This window comes from Hippocampus zosterae, chromosome 9, assembly GCF_025434085.1.
Source record: "Hippocampus zosterae strain Florida chromosome 9, ASM2543408v3, whole genome shotgun sequence".
Classification (NCBI taxonomy): domain Eukaryota; kingdom Metazoa; phylum Chordata; class Actinopteri; order Syngnathiformes; family Syngnathidae; genus Hippocampus; species Hippocampus zosterae.
In genome coordinates, this window is record NC_067459.1 from 21354511 (window position 1) to 21379040 (window position 24530).

At 45.6% G+C, this 24530-nt stretch overlaps 5 protein-coding genes across 9 annotated transcripts in view; 4 read left to right on the forward strand and 1 right to left on the reverse strand.

The window, feature by feature from the left end:
* The window catches only part of tsen2 (TSEN2 tRNA splicing endonuclease subunit), a 122338-nt gene extending 112753 nt beyond the window's left edge, over positions 1–9585 (forward strand). The window contains exons 2-12 of the mRNA XM_052076111.1: positions 5211–5435; positions 6106–6172; positions 6246–6285; positions 6767–7109; positions 7217–7291; positions 7409–7459; positions 7809–7953; positions 8049–8085; positions 8365–8476; positions 8567–8656; positions 9277–9585. Of these exons, the coding sequence (XP_051932071.1) occupies positions 5241–5435; positions 6106–6172; positions 6246–6285; positions 6767–7109; positions 7217–7291; positions 7409–7459; positions 7809–7953; positions 8049–8085; positions 8365–8476; positions 8567–8656; positions 9277–9336 (1215 nt within the window). The 5' untranslated portion in view covers positions 5211–5240 and the 3' untranslated portion in view covers positions 9337–9585. The remainder of the gene's footprint in view (positions 1–5210; positions 5436–6105; positions 6173–6245; positions 6286–6766; positions 7110–7216; positions 7292–7408; positions 7460–7808; positions 7954–8048; positions 8086–8364; positions 8477–8566; positions 8657–9276) is intronic.
* Positions 750–2838, forward strand: mkrn2os.1 (MKRN2 opposite strand, tandem duplicate 1). The gene is made up of 4 exons (XM_052076139.1): positions 750–1033; positions 1118–1164; positions 2055–2211; positions 2318–2838. Exons 1-4 carry the CDS (start codon positions 807–809, stop codon positions 2517–2519), a joined length of 633 nt encoding a protein of 210 aa, XP_051932099.1. The 5' UTR covers positions 750–806; the 3' UTR covers positions 2520–2838.
* mkrn2os.2 (MKRN2 opposite strand, tandem duplicate 2) lies at positions 2973–4846 on the forward strand. Its single transcript, XM_052076138.1, has 4 exons — positions 2973–3199; positions 3376–3425; positions 3508–3676; positions 4201–4846. Exons 1-4 carry the CDS (start codon positions 2991–2993, stop codon positions 4421–4423), a joined length of 651 nt encoding a protein of 216 aa, XP_051932098.1. The 5' UTR covers positions 2973–2990; the 3' UTR covers positions 4424–4846.
* Positions 9586–10313: 728 nt separating the features above from the next.
* On the forward strand, positions 10314–19649 carry LOC127607611 (RNA-binding protein 39-like). 4 transcript variants are annotated; one of them, XM_052076095.1, is made up of 15 exons: positions 10314–10445; positions 11399–11450; positions 14367–14413; positions 15914–16081; positions 16152–16247; positions 16339–16456; positions 16555–16707; positions 17416–17562; positions 17633–17698; positions 17870–18074; positions 18177–18263; positions 18350–18461; positions 18551–18656; positions 18729–18807; positions 19337–19649. In XM_052076095.1, exons 2-15 carry the CDS (start codon positions 11400–11402, stop codon positions 19438–19440), a joined length of 1539 nt encoding a protein of 512 aa, XP_051932055.1. In that variant the 5' UTR covers positions 10314–10445; position 11399; the 3' UTR covers positions 19441–19649. The 4 variants fall into 4 exon arrangements, with proteins under 4 accessions (XP_051932055.1, XP_051932056.1, XP_051932057.1 ...); XM_052076096.1 differs by having other exon boundaries at positions 15917–16081; XM_052076097.1 differs by lacking the exons at positions 10314–10445; positions 11399–11450 and adding an exon at positions 14135–14241.
* On the reverse strand, positions 18967–24307 carry LOC127607609 (pyruvate dehydrogenase [acetyl-transferring]-phosphatase 1, mitochondrial-like). 2 transcript variants are annotated; one of them, XM_052076093.1, is made up of 6 exons: positions 23879–24307; positions 23101–23300; positions 22373–22854; positions 21651–21725; positions 20318–20877; positions 18967–20063 (listed from the first exon to the last, which is right to left on the reverse strand). In XM_052076093.1, exons 2-6 carry the CDS (start codon positions 23296–23298, stop codon positions 19789–19791), a joined length of 1590 nt encoding a protein of 529 aa, XP_051932053.1. In that variant the 5' UTR covers positions 23299–23300; positions 23879–24307; the 3' UTR covers positions 18967–19788. The 2 variants fall into 2 exon arrangements, with proteins under 2 accessions (XP_051932053.1, XP_051932054.1); XM_052076094.1 differs by having other exon boundaries at positions 21625–21725; positions 22432–22854; positions 23879–24297.
* Positions 24308–24530: the final 223 nt, after the last annotated feature.

Below are 24530 nucleotides of genomic sequence, written 5' to 3' on the forward strand. Positions count from 1 at the left end.
AAAATTACGTTGAATATAATGAATCTCCTTTTATTATTTATAATTTTATGTGGTTTTATTGTTCTTGTTTTGATTGTAAAGTGCCCTTGAGTGTTTTGAAAGGCGCTTATAAATGTTTTCTTACATTTGGTAACAATACATTTATAAATGTTGAGGCATTGTATTTATCGAACAAAATAATTATTTGAATAAATTGAACAAAATGGAATTAACATTTTTATTGTATAAATTGAAATAAATTTAATTCTAATTCTTAGACAGAATATTTTATAGGAAAAATTACAAATTCAAACATTTTTTGAATGTATATAAAAGGCGCTTTCTTTTACGATCATTGTCATTTTATGTTATTGAGATCATTTTTTTTATTGAATTATGAATGAATGAATGAATGAATGAATTACTAAACACGTTTTTAAAAAAGCTAAAGTAATCCAACAAATATGAGAGAGGTCATAAACCTCGGTGTGGTGAATTCATTCAAGAACAGAGCATATGTGTTCTATTCTGTATGACTAGCATGTACAGTAAACGTGAAATTGTATTTACCGATATTCTGATGTAATTTGTGTTTCTATGAGGAAATGTCTCTTTTACTCTGCGTGTAAATTTAAAGAAATTTATTAAATTTATTATTAAGGATTATTAAGATATACTTTATTTGTCCCGCAATGGGGAAATGTTATTATTATGTATGTAATATTATTATTAAGAAATTAAAATTAGACGATGCATTTTTCCAGGCACCTGTTCCACTTCCGGTTCAGCAGCGGGTCCGGAGTACGGACTAGGGGGAGGGCGTGTTCATGGAACTTGGAGACCTGCTACGGTTTTCTCACTGCGGGCGAACCGTGTTCACGGTGGCTGACGCGGCTCCGGCGCCAGCCGGCCTTTTGCGTTGCCCAGAGTGCGGCCTGGCGCCGAGCTTCTCCCTCGCGGAGGCACCGGTGCGAGTCCGCGCGCCCGTCGTGGACGGACACCGCACCAGCTGCTGCTTCCTGGTTACGTCATGGCACGGCTTGGACGGCCTCAGGTAAAGCATCAGCAACAACAACGCTTTTCTATATATAATGGTTGTCATAGCAACCGCACACCTTCATTTCTTGTGTATCTTCAGTGAAGAAACAGACTGTGAGCTTCATGTGGGCATCTCCAACTCTCAAGGTAACACACTCACACAACAATTGCTTGGAGTTCATGATACCATATATCGTAGTAAATGAGTGCATTTTAATACATGTCATTTTCAATGACAGTCAACTCAAAGCTCTAAAACTTCCAAAGTTTACTTCCAATGTTACCTCTAACGTTAGGCCTCAATATTAGTGTCATCACCATCATGGCTTCAACATTAGCCTCTAACTTTACTTCCAATGTATCAGGAATGGCTGGCGAGCAGTGCCTTTCAGAGGTGGGCCTTGGCTAGGGTGATCAGATTTTCAAAATTAAAAATCACGACACTGCAATGACACTGAAAATCGAATATACAATACATTCTTACTAGGAACACAGCACCATTGTCAAAGTCCAGCATCTCCTAGAGGGCCGGTATCGTGCATGTTTTAGATGTTTCCCCTCCTTCAACACCTGACTATAATGATCAGTTCATCTGCAAGCTATGCAGGAGCTTGATAACAATCCTGATCACAAGCAATTTGGTGGGCTGCCCGGCCCTCAATGGCCTACCTGTGGCGACATTGTCTCCCAATAGCCTGAACAGTCCCTGGAGTCCACAACAGCTGAACTCTTTATCTTCCATTAGAGCTTTTAAATCCAAATCTCTTCACTACAATATTAATATTATCAATCATTTTTGACACGCTGCACTTTTTCTCTTTGCACACTTTGACCAGTTTAAACCAGATAAGACCATGGAATCACACGTAGGAAAACATACGTCAATGCTTTTGATCTCGCTACGGCCAGCAGTGAAGGATTTTGAGGGCGCTCAGTGCACGCTATTGAGATATTGGCTTCCAGTGTTAGCTTCGAACGTGAGTTTAGTTAGTCACTTCACTTCAGAGCTTGTTGTCGTTGATTTTGTGTGGCTGCAGGTGTGGTGTTGAGTTACACAGAGTCAGGTGTTCAGCGTGACCAGAACGGCTGGGAACAGAGCATTGTCGTACATCTGGTCTCCCCCGGAAACTGCATCCCCAACTGGGACACGCAACTGGACCACTTTGCCGCTATGGACATGTGGACCGCGGACAGGTTTGCGCTCCCGTTCTCTCACCCTGTGCCAATCTTTCTGCTCACATGACTGACATCTGACTGTCGGTCTGTCCGTCCGTCCACGTGTGTGTGTGTGTGTGTGCAGGTTTGAGGAGCAGAGGGAGTTTGGCTCCTGTTGCTATGGTTTCGCTCTGGGCTTCATCAACCAGCTGATGATGTCACAGGGCAGACAGCCAATCACTAGGGAGCATTTCACTTCCCACCTCGTCCTCCCCCGGGTGGAGGCGGCCACCAAGTATCTGGCGGTATTTCGTCACGTCTGTCGTCACGGATACTGGATGGCTTGAGCCTACAAAAAGCTTGCTTCTCCCGGGGTCCCTGAACTCAGCGCGCTCTGCAAGTGTGTTGCCATGGGCGACTCAAAACACACCGCTGTGGTAATTTGACGCTTGAGTGCGCGTCACTCGGTTGCCACTTTCAGACACCTGACACATGAAATGTGACAACACACCTGGAAGCGGTCTGTGGCATCACATACACACATTTTCTCATACATTCTGAGACATGAGCGCACACACACACACACACATTGTCCATCCAAATGACCAGGAAGTGATGTCATCAGTCAGTTGTGTGATGCACAATAAAAATAGGACACGTCTCTGACATCATGTATCAATCATTCGGGCCTGCAAACCAGCGTGAAACTGAACAGCTGTCAGTCAACCATTCTTTCCATGCAACCTGATAATCCGGTAGTCACATGACACTCAGGTCCGACAAAAACGACGACAAGGCGCCCGTGCCTGCCTCTGTCCATGGAGAAACCAGGCGTGATCTGTCTGCGGCACGATTGCCTCAACAACATCTTCTGCTTCTCCATGCCACCCGCTTGTCCAGCTTGTGGTGAACATCTGGTGGGAAGACGCCTGCGGGAGGCCCCGGTCAGTATCCCCGACCCGCTTGGCGATGGACACAAGACCACGTGCTGCCTCCTTGTAGCGCCAGCCGATCGCAACGCTGATGGGTACGCGCACGCCCTCATACGCGACACATGGGCCAGACCGCCAAAAACAAAAATGCACCAATAATTGACATTCATTATTTAGAACTTTTCTTAGAACGACCTAAGTGTACACCGCTGTGCTGATAAACGGCAAATTTGCTGTATTTGGCGGAGGTAATGATGCTGTTGTCCTTCAGAGGCTTTGATGGCACATCAGAACTTCACACGGGAATCTCCAACACTTCAGGTGGGCTCACAATCAAGATCGGTGTGAGAATGGAGTGGGCGCCACTGAAGATATTGGTTTCTCTACATGCGTGCCCATGTAGGTGTGGTGTACAACTACACCGGGAGAGGTGTACTCCGAGACCAGAGCGGCTGGCGCGCTTGCGTGATCGTCCCACTCGTGAGACCTGACACATTCCACCTCCTGGCCCAGTGGGACCAGTACCTGGAGCGGTTCTCACGTAGACCCCTGTGGGACCCCAACTGGCACAGGTACGTACACACCCAAAGAAAATCTTACTGCTAAAAATGGTCCACGATGCTGCCGCTTCACTTCTTATTGATTACATTGCCCAGGTAAGGGGCTCATGCCAAGAGAATGGAAGAGTCCTAAGTGAAAGGGTGTGATCCAAAAGAGGAGGTTGTACTGTAGTCCCATGTAGAGGTCTTGTCTTTTGAGACAGTACTCATCCCTGCAATTCCTTGTGTTTTCTGACACGTACATATTTGGCCATTAAAGGTAATTCTGACTGTCCCAAGTGAAGGTTTTAGTATATAGTATAGAGAAAGAACTAGTTTGAAGAGAGAATTTGAATAATAAAAATGAAGGTCCTTGTCCAAAGTGGAGGTTGTAGTCCTAAATCAAGCTTCTAATTCTGAGGGGAGGCTTCTACTGCGGCATCGTCCCATGCTGTATACATGTGTATTATGCATATGTGTGTGTGTGTGTGTGTGTGTGTGTGTGTGTGTGTGTGTGTGTGTGTGTGTGTGTGTGTATGGGCACTTCCGTGTATCAGTTTCTGCGAGGACAGTCACAACTGCCTGACGTTCTGCGTGGAGTTTGTGAACAGCGTGTTGGCGGCGGAGGGTCTTGGCAGAGGGCCTCTGAGCAGAGATGTCTTGACACGCACTTTGATCGCGCCCGCTGTGAGCCGAGCCTGCAAGTACGTGGCGCTGCGCCGACACATTCAACATCAACGATTCTACGTGGCCCAGAGACGGCCCGCGACGGCTACGTGATGGCTTCCTTGTGTTCTCATTTGCACTTTTCAGGGAGTCGTCATTTGCCAGTTACCAAAGTCCATCTTTGCTTATCTAAGTCCATCTATTCATTTTACTCGTTGGTAAGGCCATTTCTTAGCGAGACAAAAACACCTACCTGACACTTAAATGGTGAGCTGCAATTACATTTAGCAACAATAAAGTACTATTGGTAAGAAATTCTCCACATAAGCAAACATAGGTATTTACTATTTACATTACAGCTGTCTGTATATCATGGGTGGAACATAACTTTGTGTGTGGCGGTGGGGGCCGGGGGCTGCTATAATTATGTTGTCAAAATATTACGTTATAACAAAGTACTGTATGTTAATACACTTCTCTCTTATTTGAAAATAAAATACAAATCTCTTAAATTTTCGGGGGTCTGAAATTATTTTTTAGGGTTGCTTGATCATCCCCCAAAAATGGGATAGAAACGCCCACGGTCAAGGCATATACTGTATTGAGAACTGACATCAGACAGTCAATATCATGTACAGTATATTGTGACAAACGATGGACTGGTCGCGAGCCATGTCAGTGCACGTCGACAAAGAAAGGACTGGTCACTCCTTCAAGAAAAGGAAGAGTGTGAGTGCCCCCCCCCCCCCCCCCCCCAATTATTTCTTGACTTTGGGGCGAAGTTTTATTTTGGTAACACCGGTTTGGCCATGCTGCTTCAAAGCTAGCGAGAAGTTAGCAGCCAGCATGCTAGTGCAATGCTGAGATGGTAACGAGGCTAAGAGGTTTGGTCGCTGGGCAGATCGCTTGATCGTCCGTGGAAGTTGGCGGCATGCAGGCCGACTTTCGGCCGCCGCGGCGCCGCTGCCGTGTGAACGAAGAGTACGTGGCGCCGCTCCCCGTAAGCCGAGGCTCGCCGGAGAGGCGAAGAGCGACAAGGTCCACAACGAGCTGTTTCCGGGCGGACCTCGTCAACCGACATGTCCTAGTCACCGAGCCCGAGCACATCAGCGACATATACAACCAGGTGACAACAACCCCCATCTTTTACAACTAGCACTTTCACAAGCAGGAGACAACATCATTGATTATTTCTTGTATTTCTCACTAATATCAGTAGTCGAATAACTTCACGTGAGATGATTCACATGTATATTGTATCTGATGATTATCACTTTTCTGTGATAAGATTCACACACAAACAGTTGACGCGATTATAAATTATCTTTTACGTTTATAACTTGCAGACATGACTCATTTATTTTTAAGATTCAGAATCAGGTGTGATATTAACTAATATTAGTTTCTAGGTTTTACTTTTACCTTAAATTGACGCTGTTAAGCCGCATTATGTAAAATATACTTTTTGTTGTCGTGCGTCTCGAGATTCTTTCCACCCATAATGTTAAACATCCAAGTAAATGTTAAGTTATGTGACTATTTATTAAAATAATTACAACTCATCCTAGTTTAGAAGATTTTTGTCCATACAGTAACATGAAATAAAAAATAAACAAATAAAATCCCAAGCAAACACGGCTGGTTTAGGCTTCAGCATTTGTGATCCTAGCTAGGATAGGCAGTTCATAACATAAATACCGGTACATTATTTGTCATTTAAGAAAAAAATACTGAATAAGTCTCATTGTTTCCTTGCAAATGTCAAATGAATCTTTGGACACTTTGTGGTCTTTCAGGGATATTTCGGGAAAGGCATCCTGTCCAGAGCCCGACCAGAGCTGGGCATCTCCGACCAATGGAAGCGTTAGTTGACACTTGAAGTTGAGTTGCAAATCAACGTCATATTCAACTGTTTCCATTTTTTGCCCTCTTGCAGAATATGAAGGCTTCCTGGTTCCTGTCATAACGCAGGCCAGGTGAGTGAAATCACCTCCTGTCCTCCTGGTCTTGGTCCACCTCATATGCCAACAACTGTTCAACATAGCTACCAGATGTACCAAGAAATGTTGTGTGAATTAATTGTTTTTTTGAAAGCTTCAACTTAAATACACATAGAAATCACCACGGCAGGAGCTAGTCTACAAAGGCCATGAGTGTCAACAATTTAGTGATACGGTTGATCTATGCATTTAGCCACTCTTCCTCTCTCGTGAGTACTTTTCAAAACGGTGACAAGCAATTGAATTCCTCCCAGGAAACAGACAACAGGAGCAGAGTCATTTTCAATTACACAAGAAAACAGCTGTTGCAATTCACTATTCAACATACAAAAACACACAAATAGCAGTTTCACCATTTTAAAATCAGAACATTTCCATTGCACCAGTATGAGAAGCTCTGCTGAACTTTTATGCCTACATCACTTCTGAGATAACTTTTCCTCGTTTCTTTCTGCAGGTATGAGGAGCTGCTCGGATGGGCGGAGTCAGCTCTCTTGGCTCAGGGGTTGGCTCAAGTGGCTATCAATCAAATGCTGTTGCGACTCCGCCAGCCTGTCCAGGTGGATGAGTTGAGGTGGGAGGTGGAGAACGGGGACAAACCCCATCCGGATGCTCAAGCGCAACCACACGCAAACCTCAGTCCTGACCTCGAATCCAAACTGAGTCAGAGCCTGCTTCGTGAGCTGAGTCCTGGCTCGAGCCCAGACCTCAGTCCTGACCAAGGATCTGACTCTGAGCCGGATGATGCTCCTGTAGTTCCAGGTCCTGGTTTTGTCCTTGTGAGCTTTGACGGTGACCACGTGAGTCTTTGGTCACCCGTGAATGATTTTTAACATTTTCATTGTAATTTCTTGTTTGACAAATGCTTGCGGTGTTCAAGTTGAATCTTTTGCTGTCCGTGTTACAGGTTGCCACGGAGACGCCGCAGCTCAGACGGAATCCTTTACGAATGACGGAATACCTGCAACTCGGCCTGGAGGAGGTCCAGTCTTGAAACTCTTCAGTTGTTTTTTTCCATTCATGTCGGCTGATTGATGGTACTTGGATTGGTCTGAACGCTCCAGTAGCCATCTTGCTGTCTGTCTGTCTGTCCCTGCAGGCCTTCTTCCTGGTATACAGCCTGGGCTGCCTGTCTGTCTACCTGCAGCAGGTAATTGTCTGTCAACGCTAATTGAATGAAATAGGTCCTTCATATTAATTCACGGTTCATATGTCTTAATTATTCTTTTTATTATTATTATTTCGGCTTGTTGCTGATGTCTGTCATTTCACTCTTCTACCACAAGGTTTTGTGTGTATGCACAGTCAGAGCTATGCATAAATTTCCTCACACACAAGCCCAAATGGAAAAATTCCCCTTTTTTGTGTGGGAACGTTAGTACGCACGTTTTACGCACAGTTCAGTGCACATGCACACTCGTCTCCCTACTTGCACTTGAGGCACGTGTGGTCTTTCCTGTGTATTCACCTGACTGAGGTGACCATGTCTTTCTTGTTAGGAGCCCCTGTCGATCACGCAGCTGTGGAGACAGTGTGTGGCGCTGCGCCCTGACTTTGTCAGCTCCTATGCGGCCTACCATCACTTTCGCAGCAGGGGGTGGGTCCCTAAAGGAGGAAGCGGCGCCAAGTATGGCGTGGACATGCGTAAGAAAAGCGGAACAGTGTAATGTGGGACTATGAGTCTGAAGTTTAACATGTCATTTTATTTATTTTTGTGTCCGTGTGTTTTTTTTCTTCAGTGTTGTACAGGAAAGGTCCTCCCTTCTATCATGCCAGGTACACACGCAAAGTTAAACAGTGGTTTTAAAATTAAGTGGGGACTGGAAAAATCTTCAGTAAATAACAGGTGCAACAAATAATTGATAAATTGATAACAAATTCTCACGCATATCAAATAACAAGTACTTTGATAAATTGGGGTTAATTGGCGATAGGATTATGAGGGCAACCATGGGGGGGAAAACAAAAAAAACCTCTCCCTTGACCAAAAAGGATTCACAAACCATCTTACAGTCCTAAAAATGTGAAGACATGCTATTGTCATATGTTTTACAGTTATTCAGTGGTAGTGGAAAAAGTGGACGAGCATTTTCAGGGTTCCACGCTGCGCCCGTTTTCCTGGCGTTCTCTGGCAGCTTTGAGCAGAATCACTGCGAATGTCTCGAAGGTGATGCTGCTGCCGCCATGCATTTTATTGATGGCTTTGTTCTGCTTGATAAAAAAAAACAACAACAAAACTTTGTTGCTCCGCCTATAGGAGCTGCTCCTGTGTTACGTCATCCATCCACCCGACCTGTCAGAAGCTGAGCTGGGGTCGCCTGCCTGCCTGAGTAGGCTGAAGGTTCAGGTGATGCTGTGCCCCTTTTTATAACTTTGGCGCTTGTTATTGTGGAATTAACATGAAGATCGACATCATGCTTTCAAATGTAGTTAACCCTCACCTATTTGCCAATCTTCATGAGCTAACTCCCCTAGCTACGAATTGTCTCTCGTTTGCTGACACGCACATCACACCCTGGGTTCCTTTTGAAGCTACACACGTTCAGAGTCACAGATAATACAGTGTAGAATGTCAAGATGGCGACTCCTAATGGAGTAAAGTACTCCTTGTACCTCACATGCATATTTCATATTTGTACTATACACAGTTTTTTTTTGATAACTTGCATCTTTATTATTTCAACCACACATAGGACCATGCATGTCTGAACATATGAATACAGAGGGTGTCGTATATTTCCACCCGTAGTTAGTTTCCACAACAACGTCCATGTATGGCTGTGAAGGTCCTTTAACATAGGAAACAACAAATAACGTGCACTATGCACAGTTTTAAAATGTGTTTAAATAATAAAATGAATGGATGGTTGCCACTTTTCGGATTCACCGGGGCTTTTGGAATGTCTGAACTTTTTCCTGTGATGTCCATTTTCTGAAGTGATGTACTGTGTGTGTGTGTTTTTGCAGGACGTCATGGTCAGCAGGTGGGTTTCCTCCAAAGAGCGAGCTGAGCAAGAAGATATCTGATTGTCTGACAGCAGAGGGGGCGTAGTCCACAAACAGTGCATTTAATTTATAAAACACCATATTTAAGGGAAATCTGAAATTGGAACAGAAATATTAAAAAAAAAACAGATCACGGTAAGACAAGGAAATCAATGTTTTCTTTGGTTTTTCAGAAATGTATTTAAAATGAGGATGCCGGGTACAGAGTTTCATGTCTGAATGTTTCATTGTTTCATTCTGTACAATAAATGATCACGTTTATTTGTCAAACTGAAATATGGTTATTCACAAATATCAATGTCTTCCTTTATTGAACTGATCGAATAAATTTAGGAGTGCAGATTTGAGGTCACAAGACTAAAACTGGTGAATAAAAAAGTATCTTCAAGAGAAGCTGTTATGTGTTGTATTGTTTAACTTTGAACAATTCAAATTGGCAGCATTAGAGGATCTCTGATTGGTGGAGGAATGCCGCCAGATCTCATCGCTTGAGCCGCATTACTGTACTCGTAAGTCTCCCTGTTGCAACACACCTGATTCAAATGATCAGATCATCAGCTAGCGCTGCAGAAGCCTGACATTGAACCTGTTCATTTGAATCAGGTGTGTTGCAGCATGGAGACTTGGAAAACGAAACGTGCAGGACCTGAGTTTGACACCCTTGAGCTAAGCAGTCGACCACTGTGGTGCCTAGGTGAATTACAGTTATTTCCAATAAAATATGACTCAAGATATACAACCTCAAAACAAAAAGACCATAGTCATGTGCAATGAGGCCTGAAAGCCTTCCAGAAAACATATATCTTTGGATACTATATTTTATTTTTCTATTACTTACTTTGTTGAATGTGAATATTTTTGGATTTCACTTTGAGAAAAGCCACAATATTCGTATGCATCTGTTCAATTGCTCAGTTATGACAAAACAAAGGAAACCCAAAAACATCAAGGAGTCAGTGAAAATGACCTCGTGATCTCGCGTCCATAATCTCGTCTCGCGAGAATTTCTCGCGCCATTTCAAGTACAAGAAGTAACGTTGCGCGGACGACGGAGGAGCGGTCAAAGTCAACTTTGGCGACGTTTGACGCTTTTTGTTGCATTCGGAGCCGACAAGGAGCTGAGTGACGAGGTAAAAACCAGTCTTGTCCGCTCAACTGATTTGCCCGTGGCCAGGAATATACGTTAAAGGCGGGCGTGTTGTAAGTCAGCTTCGGGAGCTAATATCTAGCCGGGCCCGCCATGGAGGCCTCGCGAATGGTGAAGCGCTCACAAGGCCAAGAAGGAGAACATAAGACGCACGTGAAAAGACTACGAGTGGTCGCTATTCCTTGATGAAAGAAATACCACCAACGCCAGTTTAACTGCCCGCTCGCTACTTTATCCCCCCATTATCAAGTCAGCTAAAATCCACACGCGATGCGAGCCTGACAACCACTCCTCGTTTGCCCCCGTTTATAGCTACACACCGGATTTCGATCAACACGTTTCAGCGCCATTTTAGGGTGAAAACCCACCGAAAACCCTCTTAAAATGGCGCTTAAACGGCACCGAGCTACATCTACTCGATACCTGAAGACGTACAGACGACGCCACTTATCCGTATATCAATTGAATTTTCTTCAATGAGATGAATCGAAATGTCATTACATTGAACCCCCGCTCCTCGCGAGTTCGCCTTCTCGCGGAGATTTCCCCCTGTTAATTGCTGAATGCTTCACCTTTTTTGCTCTTTATATATGTAAAATTCTGGGCCTGCCCTGTTTTTCCTTTTTTTTTTAAACCGTGAGTGATTATAGTAGGTTGGTCGTGAATAGGTTATTTTTGCGTCATGTGTACCCTGCCGTGTCATAATTCTACTGGCTTCCTTATTAACTGGTTCCGTAACTGTGGCTGTCAGAGCAATGTCAGTTCAGTAACTTTGGGTTCCCTAATCATAACCATACCGTAATTAACTTTGTCTTATTTTATTTGTTTTTAAAGATAAAATTGACCGCTAGAGAGCAGAAAATCAGCTCCTCATCTCTTGTTTGTTTTTAAAATAAAATGCCAAATAATGATTTGACATTGTGTGTGTGTGTGTAGCATGGCGGACGACCTGGACATTGAGGCGATGCTGGAGGCTCCTTACCGGAAGGTGAGCATCTTTTTCTATCATCTGTTCAACTTCACAAATATCTGCCAGTACCGTTCAAATGGACATCTAGCTACCGATTGCTACATAAGGAACACAAGGGTTGCTGTTAAATCACATCAAAACTGCTCACCGTCAGCAATGCGGCAATTCGTTCCTGCTTTTGTTGCTGTCATTCCAAACACAATATTTTGCACACTCTTCTTGCTTGACTGAGTCCCAGCATATTACAGTATTTGCCTTGAAATGTCAGGTCTTAAAAGACTTTGTAATAAAACTTAAATTTCAGTGGAGCCTTAACATTGCAGATTTTTTTTTCAGATTCTGTTTGGCATTATAAAAATCAAGAAGAGGAGAAAAAACAATTTGTCTCACAATGGAGAAATGTTCAATTTACAGCAGCAAAAAATGATCAAGCAAAACAAAAGTATTTGCATGCACAAAAAACAATTTGACAAAACAATAAACTACTCAGTACAGAGTGAAATATAAAATATAAGCATACATGCAGATGCAAAAGTGGCTGTGCTATTTAAAATGGATGACTCCAGGTTTTCACGTGTTTCACGTGCGTCTATTCAACAGTGACTACTGATTATTGGTCGATTAATTAGACTGCTGTATAATGAATGTTAATTTATTTTATGGTCCCTAAAGCCATACAGCAACAACGATTAATTAACTGCAGAATTTTTGACTGGTTTTTGATATTTTGATTTGGCTTTTAGTATATGTTTGTGGTCAAAACATGCACAAAAAAAGAAGTATCAACTGATGAATTTATCTTTTTGGGTCATAAATGTATGCAGGATAAAAAGACATTAAAGTAATAGTTGAACACAAACGAATTGGCGTGATGGCGTGGCCATTGACAGCCATTTCAATTTATCACATGGCCACTTGGAAAAATTAATGAAAAACTCCCGACTTGCAGTATGAGACTTTACTTTCAAAGAATTACCTAATTTGTCAGATAATTGTTGGGAGGAGCTATACTACTTAACTTCAAGTGTGTGAGGGTGAGCATGCCCAAAGTGATGTCATGTTGGCTGCATACACTCATTAGGAAATGCTATCTCTCTTGGTGGACTTGATTTCTTTACTGTGATTGCCAGTGTGTTGTGTCACAGATCCACTCTGCCCGACTCCACGGCGAGGAGGATTGTGGGACATGAGTAGACAGACTGAGCCAGACAGGAAAGCAGCTGTTCAGTTAGCATGATCAGGCTGGCTGACCGACGAACACAGTCAGGCATGTGGTTTATGTGGCATCGGCAGGACTGACAGACACAAGGCGCGATGCATCCTTTTGCATGATACCGCTCTGTGTGAATGACTCTAATGCCAAATGCAGCAGGCCAAGTACACCCACTGATGGGTAGATTTCCATCACATGGTCATTATTTGTTTATACGCCATGTTGGGAGGTGGAGCTGTGGAGTAATTCAGAAGATTATTTTAAATTTAATAATGTGCAATATTGACCTGACTGCAGACAGAGTTAAAAACAAACAAAAAATCAAATGTATAGAAAATTGTATGAAGTGATGACATTTACAAAAGATGATGATTGCATACTTACATAATACCTGACATTACATTATACAACTTGGTGAGTAAAAGTGTAGTCACAGACTAAATAGGTGCAGCGGTCATGAAGTGTCTCCGAACTTGAACTGATGATTTTGGAATAAATGAGGTGAATTTTATTGTTCATTGCAGAGTCTTGCAGTCGTTTGTTACAGAACATTCAAAAGCTGATGTTGCAAGAGTGGTGTGTACTTCAGGAACAGAGAGTTTCACAAAACTGCTGGAATGGCAAGTGCATGTGGTGGTAGGGTGGACCCTTTCCATGATATTGTCACTGTATGGATGTAACACGTCTTATGTAACGTTGCTAAGCCAACCAAGTGTTTCGAAGAACTCCACATGTGAGTAGTGGCTATCTTGCCGAGTGAGGTCAGATCGGCTTATTGTTGAATGCCACAAGTTCAAGCTGCTCTTTGACAATTTTGGTATCTATCCTCTTGCCCTGCTTCAGATTTGTCACTGTGACACTTCAAAAGGCGCCTTTTTCACTCCCAACCATTTTGTTGGAGCCAAACGCTGCACACCAATGCACTGATGCATGAGGTTGGCCTGGCCATCAATACGATTCCTCCATTCAAACGCACGGAATGACATGCCAACCTCCATAGTGGCCGCGGGTCTGTGGCTTCTGCATTAGTATCATCCATAGGCCTTTGGCGCTATCTTGTGCCACCTCAGAAATAGTCCAAAAACAGCTAGTAACATAGAATAGGTTCCCCCACAAATAAGGGACGGTAACTCCGTTTTTGGAGTGGCTCGGAGACACCGGTGGGCCGGATCTCTCTTGGTACCTGAAAGTGTCATTTTTGTTGCAAAAGATCACTTGACATAACCAAGCAGGTATTTTGGTTGTATGTTCATAGATGCCACGCACATGCACACTACGCATTTCGTGGCATCTTCAAGAAATGAACGGGCTGGATAGTGTGGTCACTGCCATGGTAATGCATCAGGTGGTGTTCCTGGCTGTTGTGTAGTCGTAAGGGAGCGACAAGTGGATGAGGGCAGCTGAGATATGGAGGAGCCCGTGAGCGCAAAGGAAGGAAGACATTGCCCACTTGAGAGTTGACTTGACCCAAGACTCCTGTCTGCTGCAGGGCCCTTGAGAGGCGTCCCAGCGCAGCACCCACAGAGGAAGAAGAGTCTCTCCCGCCCGAGTCGGCCGCCTGCCTCAGCTCTGACCCCCTCCCCCAGCACACAAAAAGTCTGTTTGAATGTCACTCACTCACTCTCCATATTCTCTTTTGCCCCCCCGCCCCCAACCCCTCCCCTGCCAACACCCCAATGTCGCGTCTGCCTCCTCACGCTCTTCTCTGTCGACCCCGCTAGGACGACAAGACGGCCAGCCCCAATGGCGGGGAGGAACAGGCCAAGAGGTACCCGTCGCCGTGAATCTCTGCACATCTGTCTGCCTGCCATCTTGTCTTGTCCTGTCTTGTTTCGCCAGTCCACCTGTAAGGGGCGGCCGCTTTATCAATTTTTGTGATCTTATTTGTTTATTTTTGGCAAGAATTAAGGCTGCGGAAATAAGTTAAGTGGGAATGAAAATTCACTACCTCAAAAATAGGTTCTCTGATGAGAGGCGAGAGAGACACCTAAGTCATGATGATCAATTCAATGGCATGAGAAAGAAATTCCCGAGACATGTTACACATCATGAACGAGAATACGGTATTTGTGCCAGTGCCGATCAAAACACTGTTCTGATTAATATTGCATTTGTGGAATCGGAATGAAACAATACGTTTTCATCCAGGTCCACCATATTGGAAATATCATCTAGGTTTGCAACATAGTCGGGTTAGGATTAGCTTGCTAAAATCTTGCTCAAACCGCGTCAGAAAGTCATTGTTGCGCTACTTCATATGACGATCAGCATATAACTGAGGTAATATGCAACAGTGTCACTATGATGTTAATTTCGATCGACAGGTGAGGGTGATATTGCATAACATTATTCCATGAACACAACATTAACCAGAATGCCACATTTTTTAAATTGTCGTGAAAACATTAGGATATTTGGAGAAATGGGCCTTTTCATATTCTTTCATGTATTAGGCAATTAATCAATTTCAGCGATCCATCTCTCAGATGTAGAATTTTATATATGCCCCCCGTCCCACATCCCCTTACTGACATGCATTGCTTCCACCAACAATATGGCTGCCAACAGATAAGAGCTCGTGTACAAAAGCAGCAGTGGGTGTTGACAACTTATCCACTTTTGCAATGCCTTTCTGTTAAATCACATACCACGAGTCCAACCAGTGTCACATTCTTTTTGCAATAAATCCACTTCATCAATGTATTTGTCACTCTAATTTTATTTGAAAAAATAAATAAAAATAAACATTTTAGGGCAGTTAATAATTTGCAAAAGGGGCTTGTTGATAACATGCACGTTGTTTTCACAGTATATATGCACAAAAACAACTGTCCATTATTTCTGAGGAGGTGATGCACGTTACTGCCGGGGAAATGATTTTCAAAGCTTTTATCAGGAGAACTAAAGCAAATCCTCATTAGCTTTTTCTGTACGCCTGTGGGGAGGGAGGTTGCAGTCCTGTGTGTCCTTGCCCGTCTGTCTTCCTGCCCTGCCAATCTGTCTGTGTTGTCTACCTGTTTGTGCATTTTGCTGGAATTTGTCTGTCCTCGGTCAGTCTGCTTGTTTGCTGTTGGTCTCCTGCGTGTCCTTCAACTTTCGTTTGTCTGTCTGATCCAACATCTTTTCTGTCAGCCTGTCTGTGTTCCTTTCTCGTCCGCCTCCCTGTTTCTTTCTGTCTCTTTTTTTTTGTCTGGCGTGTGGCATGTCTTGGTCGTCTCGCCAGTAATAACGGTCCTCGCTGCCGTGTTGTGATTGGCCGCCGCTCTAGCAGGAAGAAGCGCAGCCGTAGTCGCGACAGGAAACGCAGCAAAAGTCGAGAGAGGAAGAGGAGTCGCAGCCGCGAACGCAAGCGCAGCCGGGAGAAGCGGCGCAGTCGCAGCCGAGAGCGCCGACGTAGTCGTGAGAGGGGCGGGCGCTACAGAGACTACCACAAGGCGTGAGTTCCTTGTACTCCTCAGAGGTTTGCCAAGTCACCAACAGGAACTTTTTGTGACCTGTGTGTGCAGGCGGAAGCGATCGAGGAGCAGGAGTCCCATAAGGAGGGAGAAAAGTCCAATCAGAAGAGAGAAGAGTCCCATCAGGAGGGAGAAAAGTCCCAACAAGTAAGTCCTGAAGACATGTTTACGGTTTCAGATGTTGCCCCCCGCCCTCTTCCCTTTTTATCTTTTTATTTTTACCGTTTGTCCTACGAAGGCCTCTGGTGGACAACTTGACTCCAGAGGAGCGAGATGCTAGGACCGTCTTCTGCATGCAGCTTGCTGCCCGTATTCGACCTCGAGACCTTGAGGACTTCTTCTCTGCTGTGGGGAAGGTAACGTCACCACAGAGCTCCGCAAAGGGGGTGGGGTACAGCGGTTGTTTCTCTTTATTGGCTGTAGCCGGTGACCTCTCCCGCTTGTTCGTGCGCAGGTTCGAGATGTGAGGATGATCTCGGACAGGAACTCGCGTCGGTCAAAGGGCATTGCTTACATCGAGTTTGTGGAGGCCAGCTCTGTTCCTCTCGCTATCGGGCTGACAGGCCAGAGACTGCTGGGAGTTCCCATCATTGTGCAGGCCTCGCAGGTAACATGCAAGCAACAAGTAATGAACGTTTAAGTGTCTTGGGGGGCAGAGGGGGGGTCATTGATCAGTCACCTAGCAGATCATATGATAGAGCAGAATTTATTGGAGTAACTTTTAGTAAGTTTACTGTGTGTCAAAAGTATGTTTACAATGTTGCGTGCCTCCAGGAAGGAAGGAAACAAAAAAAAATGCAATTTATAAAATCACAAATCAGTTCTTAAACTGGAACTATTTTTCATTCATCTTTATTCGTATTTAGCACGGCTGTAACAAAGTCCAAAACAGTATAAAATAACAAAAGAATACAACACATAAGACACCGACAGTCATGCAATCATAACCACTATTCCCGCATCTGCTTTGTTGTTTGAAGCGGTTTTAGATGAAAGAGGAGAGACTCTTCGTCTCCTTTCACCAATGGATCAGAGACGTCATGCTCAAAATGTGCACATGTCCGCTAAAAGCCAAGTTTGAAAGTAAACCCAAAGCTGTACCGTCAATCAACAAAAAAAAGACGATTCGATTCACTTCTCTCGTCCCATGTAAAAAAAAAAAAAATTATAAAATAAAACAAACCTTCTTAAAGTACCTATATAAATGTTTGCATTTAAATAGCCTTCGGAAATTCTGTGTGGCAGTATGAGGTCAAGTGGGGAAGCTGGTGCAAAAAATCAAGGAGGTGAATAATGTTTGGATTTGCATGTCCAGGCTGAGAAGAACCGAGCAGCCGCCGCTGCGGCCGCCGCCAACAACCTTCAGAAAGGCTCATCGGGACCCATGAGGCTCTACATCGGCTCACTGCACTTCAACATCACAGAGGAGATGCTGAGGGGAATCTTTGAGCCCTTTGGAAGGGTGAGACACTTTTGAATCGACTAAGAAACGGTTACTTCAAGTGGCTATAATCTTGATATTTTGTTATCAGATTGAAGGCATCCAGCTTATGATGGACAGCGAGACGGGTCGCTCCAAAGGATATGGCTTTATTACAGTGAGTTGATCCGTGAAGAATAAAACGCTTCATTTTCATAAAAATTGAAGAATAATGGTAAAGACACTTGCAAAAATGAATTTCTAATTCTTCACTTTTTCATGAAGCCATAGTCTTCTATATGTGAACTTCTCCCATGCTGTTCTCTTATCTTTGATCTGACCGTATCAGTTTGCAGACGCAGAGTGCGCCAAGAAAGCTCTGGAGCAGCTCAATGGCTTTGAGCTGGCAGGCCGGCCCATGAAGGTGGGCCATGTGACTGAGCGGAGCGACGGGTCCGCCGCCGCCTCTCTGCTGGACAGCGACGAGCTGGAGCGCACCGGCATCGACCTGGGCACCACCGGGCGGCTGCAACTCATGGCTCGCCTCGCCGAAGGTGAGACGGGTTCGCGAGTGGTCTTTTAACGGGTGTCCGTAGCCGCTTCTGTGGATCGAGAGTTGTTTTCTACACGAGTCGTGTTGTGTGGTTTGCGTTCAGGTACTGGCCTGCAGATCCCTCCCGCCGCCCAGCAAGCACTGCAGATGAGTGGCGCCATCGCCATCGGTGCCATGGCTGCCGTCTCGGGTAAGTCTGGCGTGACTTAAACTTAGACCCGCCCCTGAGATATTAGCGGGCCTTGCGAACCCATTGTATCCTTGATTGATTGACAGCTGCCATGAATCCATCCATGAACCTCAACATGAACCCCCCGGCACTCAACCTTCCCTCTCAGCCTTTGGCCACGCACTGCTTCCAGCTCTCCAATATGTTCAACCCCAGCAGGTGTGTACACACCTTCCGGCAGTCCAACATGTTCAACCCGAGCTGGTACCGTCATTGCTAACGTTTGCGTGTGCGCGTTTGCCTGTCAGTGAGGATCATCCTGGCTGGGAGATGGATATCCAGCACGATGTCATTGAGGAGTGCAACAAACATGGCGGCGTTGTTCACATCTATGTGGACAAGAACTCAACGGAGGTACAGCTGACACACGAACACTTGATAATGTGTGTGTGCGCACACAGGCTCAGTTTAATTTGTGGTTTCCAGGGCAACGTGTATGTCAAGTGTCCATCCATCCCTGCTGCAATGGCTGCTGTCAGTGCTCTTCACGGACGATACTTTGCGGGTGAGATTTTTCGGACATGGTGTATTTATCAAGACAAAAATTGCCGTCTCGGTCATGCTTTCGTCAACCAAGCGCATAGCAACTTGGTTCTGGGGCCAATACCTATTTATTCCTTTCGTTTTAACAAGTCTTCACACCAACGTGATGGCTGAAGCAGCGGTCCACCGGTCTGTAGACTAATACAATGGACAAAAACGACAGCCACCCAAAAAGTCTGCTAACTCAATTTCACTCATCTGTTAACAGAAACGCACAATAAAAACGGCACAATGTATGTCACTAATCTTATGATCATACATGTTCAGTCCGTATGTGTGGATAAGTAACCAAGCAACGGCGGAAGCCGACAGCCCTACGTGAATAGTTGTGACATAAGGTTCTAATGAGTTATTCAAATTTTTGCGGTGCGCGTGATGATTGAAATATGAATATAACATTTCATGTGACCATAATAAGCGGATCCTCCAATATCAGTTTCACATCCGGTTTTGCTGTGTCTGTGTTAATGAGCTCTTCTGTGTGGTTGCAGGCAAGATGATAAAGGCGGCATACGTGCCACTTCCCGCCTACCACAACCTGTTCCCGGACGCCGCTACTGCCACACAACTGGTGGTCCCGCCTCCGCGCCGATGATTCCGCTAGCGCTGAACATGTTTTGATAACTCGTTTTCGGATTGTTCAGTAAGCTACTTCCTGTCGTGTTGAAAATGTCAAGGGCGTGGCCTCCATCGAGCGTGGACCCGTGCTGTCCAATGAGTGAGCTCTGTGAGCTGCGAGGAGGCCCTATCATTGACGTCAAACATTTGTCTTGGTTTTCTAATAAAATCCTTGATTAAACTTTATTTTCAAGTCATAAACAAGTCTTTTTTTTGGGGGGTGGGGCGTTACATGCTTTCAAGCTATTTAATTGTGGGCTACACACTAGTAAATACACACATGCAGCAGTGTGTATGTACATGGACCCTTGGTTTTGTTGATAGGTCAGAGGTGGGGTTCGTTCAGGTGTATGACGGTGATGGTGATGTCATCACGGTACCTCCTGGCCACCTCGGGCGGCAGACTGAGCATCTTGGAAAGGCGAGATGTAGCCACACCCCCATAGCCGTCATCCCCTAAGGCGTGACGCAGAAGGTGAGTTGCGGAGTTCTGGTCCTCCGGGTCCGACCGCACCCTTCCCTTCCTCTCCAGGAGGAGGCGCCGTAGGTCAGCCAGGGTCATGCCCGCGCTGGTGATGATGGGCTTCTGCTCCCGGAGGTCTGGAGCAATGAAAAGGAGCTTCAGGGTACGCCCCTTTCTACTTTCTAACATGATGAACTGCAGTATACACACTCAGCCTCTTACTCAAACACACACACCGCTTCCTGCTCTTCAAACATGTTAAACTGCAGCAGACATGCAAGCTCACACACTGTTGTACATATTCAAAAAGACAGACCGTTTCCTACTCCCCAACCTCAAAGGTAAAAACACTCTCGCTCGCACTGTCCCGTTGTCTGCAACAATGTGTTACCTTTGAGGTGTTCCGCCAGCCTCTGTATGGCGGTGTGTCGGTGCATCAGCTCCCAAAGTCCATCGCTTGCCAGAACCACAAACTTGTCAGACGGCAAGATACGGCGTCGTGTGACCTCCGGCTCGGCGCTCAGGTAAGGCGGGGTCAAGTAGTGGGGTGGCGGTGGTAGGGCGCGGGCCCCCTCGCGGAGGTCGGGCCGCGTCTCGTACAGTCGAGCTAAGGTCTCTGGACGCCACTTGAAGCGGACGTCCCCAAAGGCCCGGAACGGCAACAGCAAGCCCAGCAGGCGGTGATGCCGCACTGCCGTTCGGCGCTCGGACGGCGGGTGAGCTCCCAGGACCCTTTGCAGCTCATCTGGGTTGTCGGCGGTGTGATCGTTGGTCAGACCGACGGCCGTCCAGCGGCCATCCGCTTCCTGCACGCCCAGGACGGCCCGGCTGTCCCCGAGGTTGGCAACATGCAGGATGCCGTCCTGCACGTGTGCCACGCACGCTGTGCAGCCGGATAGCGCCACCCGCAGGGGGGAGGGCCCGTTCGATTCCTCGGCTGGAGACCGGCCTCTGCGGAAAACCCGGCGGGGACAAGAAATCATTTGTCCAGGTACTTTCTTCCTTCCTGCTTTTCCCCCTTCTTTTATTCCTTCCTTTTTCCTTCTACCTCATTTTAACTCGACTGTGCGCCCAATGGATCTGATGTGTTGCGAAAAATATTTGAAGGAGCGGTCAGCCACAAGTTGGATGCTGATGTCCTGCTGTCCATCATTTCAGTCAATCATTCCAGCATCAAATAAGTGATGTGCACATCAATAAATCCATGTTTGCTTCCTTGCACCCTTTCAAACAGCTACACTTCCTTCAACCCAACCCTCTTTCCTTCAATGCCTCCTCCCTACTGACCTTCCTTCAGCAACACTTTTCTTGCATTCATCCTGATTTATTTCCTCTTATCCTCCTTTCCAGCTCCTCAATCATGCCTCCTTATCCCCTCTGACGTTTCCTTTTTTGGTTCCGTCTTTTCAGACATCTATGTTTCCTTCTTTCAGTCCCGTTTTTCTCTGTCTTTCCTTCCTTCTATCCCTAAACATACCCGTTTTCTTGCTTCAATAAAAAGTTTCCTTCCTTCCTACCCATCTTTTCACTTTTCTTACATTTCCTGCAACCTTCCTCCAATCCTGGCCTGTATACATCGATGTACTGTATCCTCCTCACCTCCTTTTCATCTTTCTTTCCTTACTCCCTCCCTCCACACCATCCTCACTCTGCCCCCCCCCCCCCCTTCCCGAGAGAGCGGCCGTTGGGAAGACGGACCTTTGAGAGCATGCCGACGCGTGCACCTGAGCTTCCACGGACAGGTCGTAGTCAAGGCGACGAAAAGCGTTTTCCAGCGCACAACGTAGCCTGCTGTCGTCCTGCAACCAATCGGAGAGGAGTGGGATGATGACATCACAATACCAAGATGGGGTTCGACAAACATTTATGCAAATGTACACAGGCGCCAAACTGAACGTCGGTACGTTTCCATCTCCATTGCATTGAATGTGCAAGAACTGCATGTAAACTTATGAGAGTCCGAGGGTTACATTTTAACGTAATGTCATGTTTTATCATAAGTTTGACTTCTTCGTTGGGCAAAGCAAACGATGCAAGGTAATTTATGCATTACACCAGGTATCCCAATTACAGCATTGGCATAATAATCAAAACTTCCATGTTTGATTTTATGTCCCATAGCTTCAAAATGTGATGCCAAATCTTTCTCGATAATCTTTGTAGTTTTGTAAATATTTTCCTCATCAAGAATTTACTACCACCCGCCTCCCTCGTAAAGAAAGAAAAAATGCGTTAATGTATAACTACCGAAGCGTGGAGCTGCCAATGTGGAGTAAAAATATGTTGACAAATATTACGTGTTCGAACGTGAAATGCATCACATTAAAATTCGACTTAAATTTGTCCTTCAATTCAAAACCCCCCAGATCCCGTCACAGTGCAAAACGTCAAAACAAGTAGATTATAATACGTTATAACTTTTATCGCTATTTAGGCGATACTCAACTCTTTGTTAACCTTTGCAGTCGTGAAATGGAAAAGTTCCAGCGTCTCTGCTGCGTTCACCTGCTGGTCGTCATCGCCGTCGTCACCGTTACCGTCCAGCCTCTCCTGCCAGTAGTTGCGCAGACTTTGGAAGGCGACGCGGCCCCCGTTGGGCCCCCGGTGGTCCCGGGGGTGTTTGAGCCACTCGAGCAAGGGGGGCACGGCGCGGCCCTCGTCCACTGCCCGCTCCAACTCGGCAAGCGTGGCCAAGGGCAGCGTGGCCACAGCGATGTAGTAGAACAGACGGCGGCTGACGGCGCGCGCGCACGCCGGGCCGCCGTGACCGTCAAAGACGCCGAACAGGACGCCGCCGCCCTCCCACAGGCAGGTGGCGCTGCTGCGGCAGTCCTCGCCTGGCTGGTTGGACGCCAGCGTGTTGCTATGGAAGGACAGTGCGCCATGGGAGGCGGGGCTTCGCGGCAGGACTTGGCTGTACTCGTTGGCCTGCGCCAGAAGATTCTCAGTTAGGGGACGCCTCGGGCCCTACCTTCAATTCTTCGCAGCTTTTACGACATTGCCTCCTTCCTCCTCGCCTTCAGTTAATTGGTCTAATCGTTTCCTTCTTTCCTTCCTGTGCGACTAATTCCTTCTTGCTGTTTTCCTTTATATTCTTCCTTTCCACACACATCTTTCCTTCCTGAGAGGCCTCATCTAACACGTTAGTACATAATTTGTTCCCATCCTACCTACCTTGAGGATGTTGTTGATGTCAGGTGCGCTCATGTGTTCCCCGTGGACTTCCGGTGCCGCCCTGTATTTGCTGCTCCTCCTTCCGCCTGCCGGGTGATGGCGTCTGCAGGCAGGCAGAGATGGAGGCCCCCGCCCGATAAACAGCGAGAGCCCGCGCAAGCTGCGGCGCCGGCCCAAGTTGACGCCTCCTCCTAACATGGCTGTTGAGTGACACTTGTATTTTACGGGATGTTGTCATTTTACTTGCCAAAGTTGGATTTTAGGAAGCGAACTCTTGAAGGTGTTTCTAAAGAACGACCGGCCATGAGGCAAAACACTTATTAGCCATTCACGACTGGCAACAGCAAAAACTGTCTGACCACACCAGGGGAGGGGACACACCCACCAACTCATAAATTGGGGATCTCGATCAATCCTCGAGCTGCAACAATGAATCAATTACTTGTTCCTTCCCGCAAAGACATTGAGGAATATTTTCTGATGGATGTTACAGATAAAACCAACCATTATGGATAATTCATGTTTTTGTGTTTTCTGCACAAGAGGAAACAATCTTCTGTTTTTCAACAAAGTGGTGAAAAAAAAAATCCCTTTCGATTACAGTAATTGAATAGATCAACAGAATAACGTTCTGTTAAAATAATTGTGCACTGCAGCCATAATGTCAACTAACTGACCAAGCGATTGACCCATGATTCAACTGACAAATTGACCAAATGGATGAAATAACAAGCTCTCCCCGAAAGATTGTCCGAACTTGAGGAAAAGGTCAACTAACCTGTTTTTCCTGTCTTGTACCTCTTTGATATTGAGTGCAGTCCAAATAGTTGATGACTAGTTGAGCCAACGTGCAGAGTTGCACTCTCGCCACCTTACCTTGGGACTTCCTCCTTTGGGAGTCAGAGCTTGTCCAATTGGTTGTTGTCTTGACGCCTGTCTCGAGACCTTTGGCAGCTTTCACATGTTGTTGCATGACGTAACTAAACGGTCAACTATCAACTTGCTCACAAAACACACACACACACAGAACAAAGGAACAGTTGACACAGTCACCTTTGGACCCCCCAGACCCAACAATAGACCACCCTAAAGTCATTCAAAAAAATAAAAAAACAGCAACTTGAAGTCACTTCCAAAAGCAGACAAGCTTCAAGTTCGTTTGTTTGTTTAGCACAATTTAACAACAGCGCAAGGAGCGATTGAAGCCAAAATGCTTGTACAAGATTCCACTCCCATTCAGAAACTCCTACAAATGGAAAATTCTGGATGAACAGTACAAGTGAAAATTCAAAATAAAATGTAGCTAAAAACATTTAATTACAACGATGTTGAAGGGGTAAAATAAGATGAATATAAAAAGCGAGTATAAGATGAATTGTAGTTTCAGTGACTTTTAAAGCAACCTATTTGGAGCTGAGATCTTCACTGCT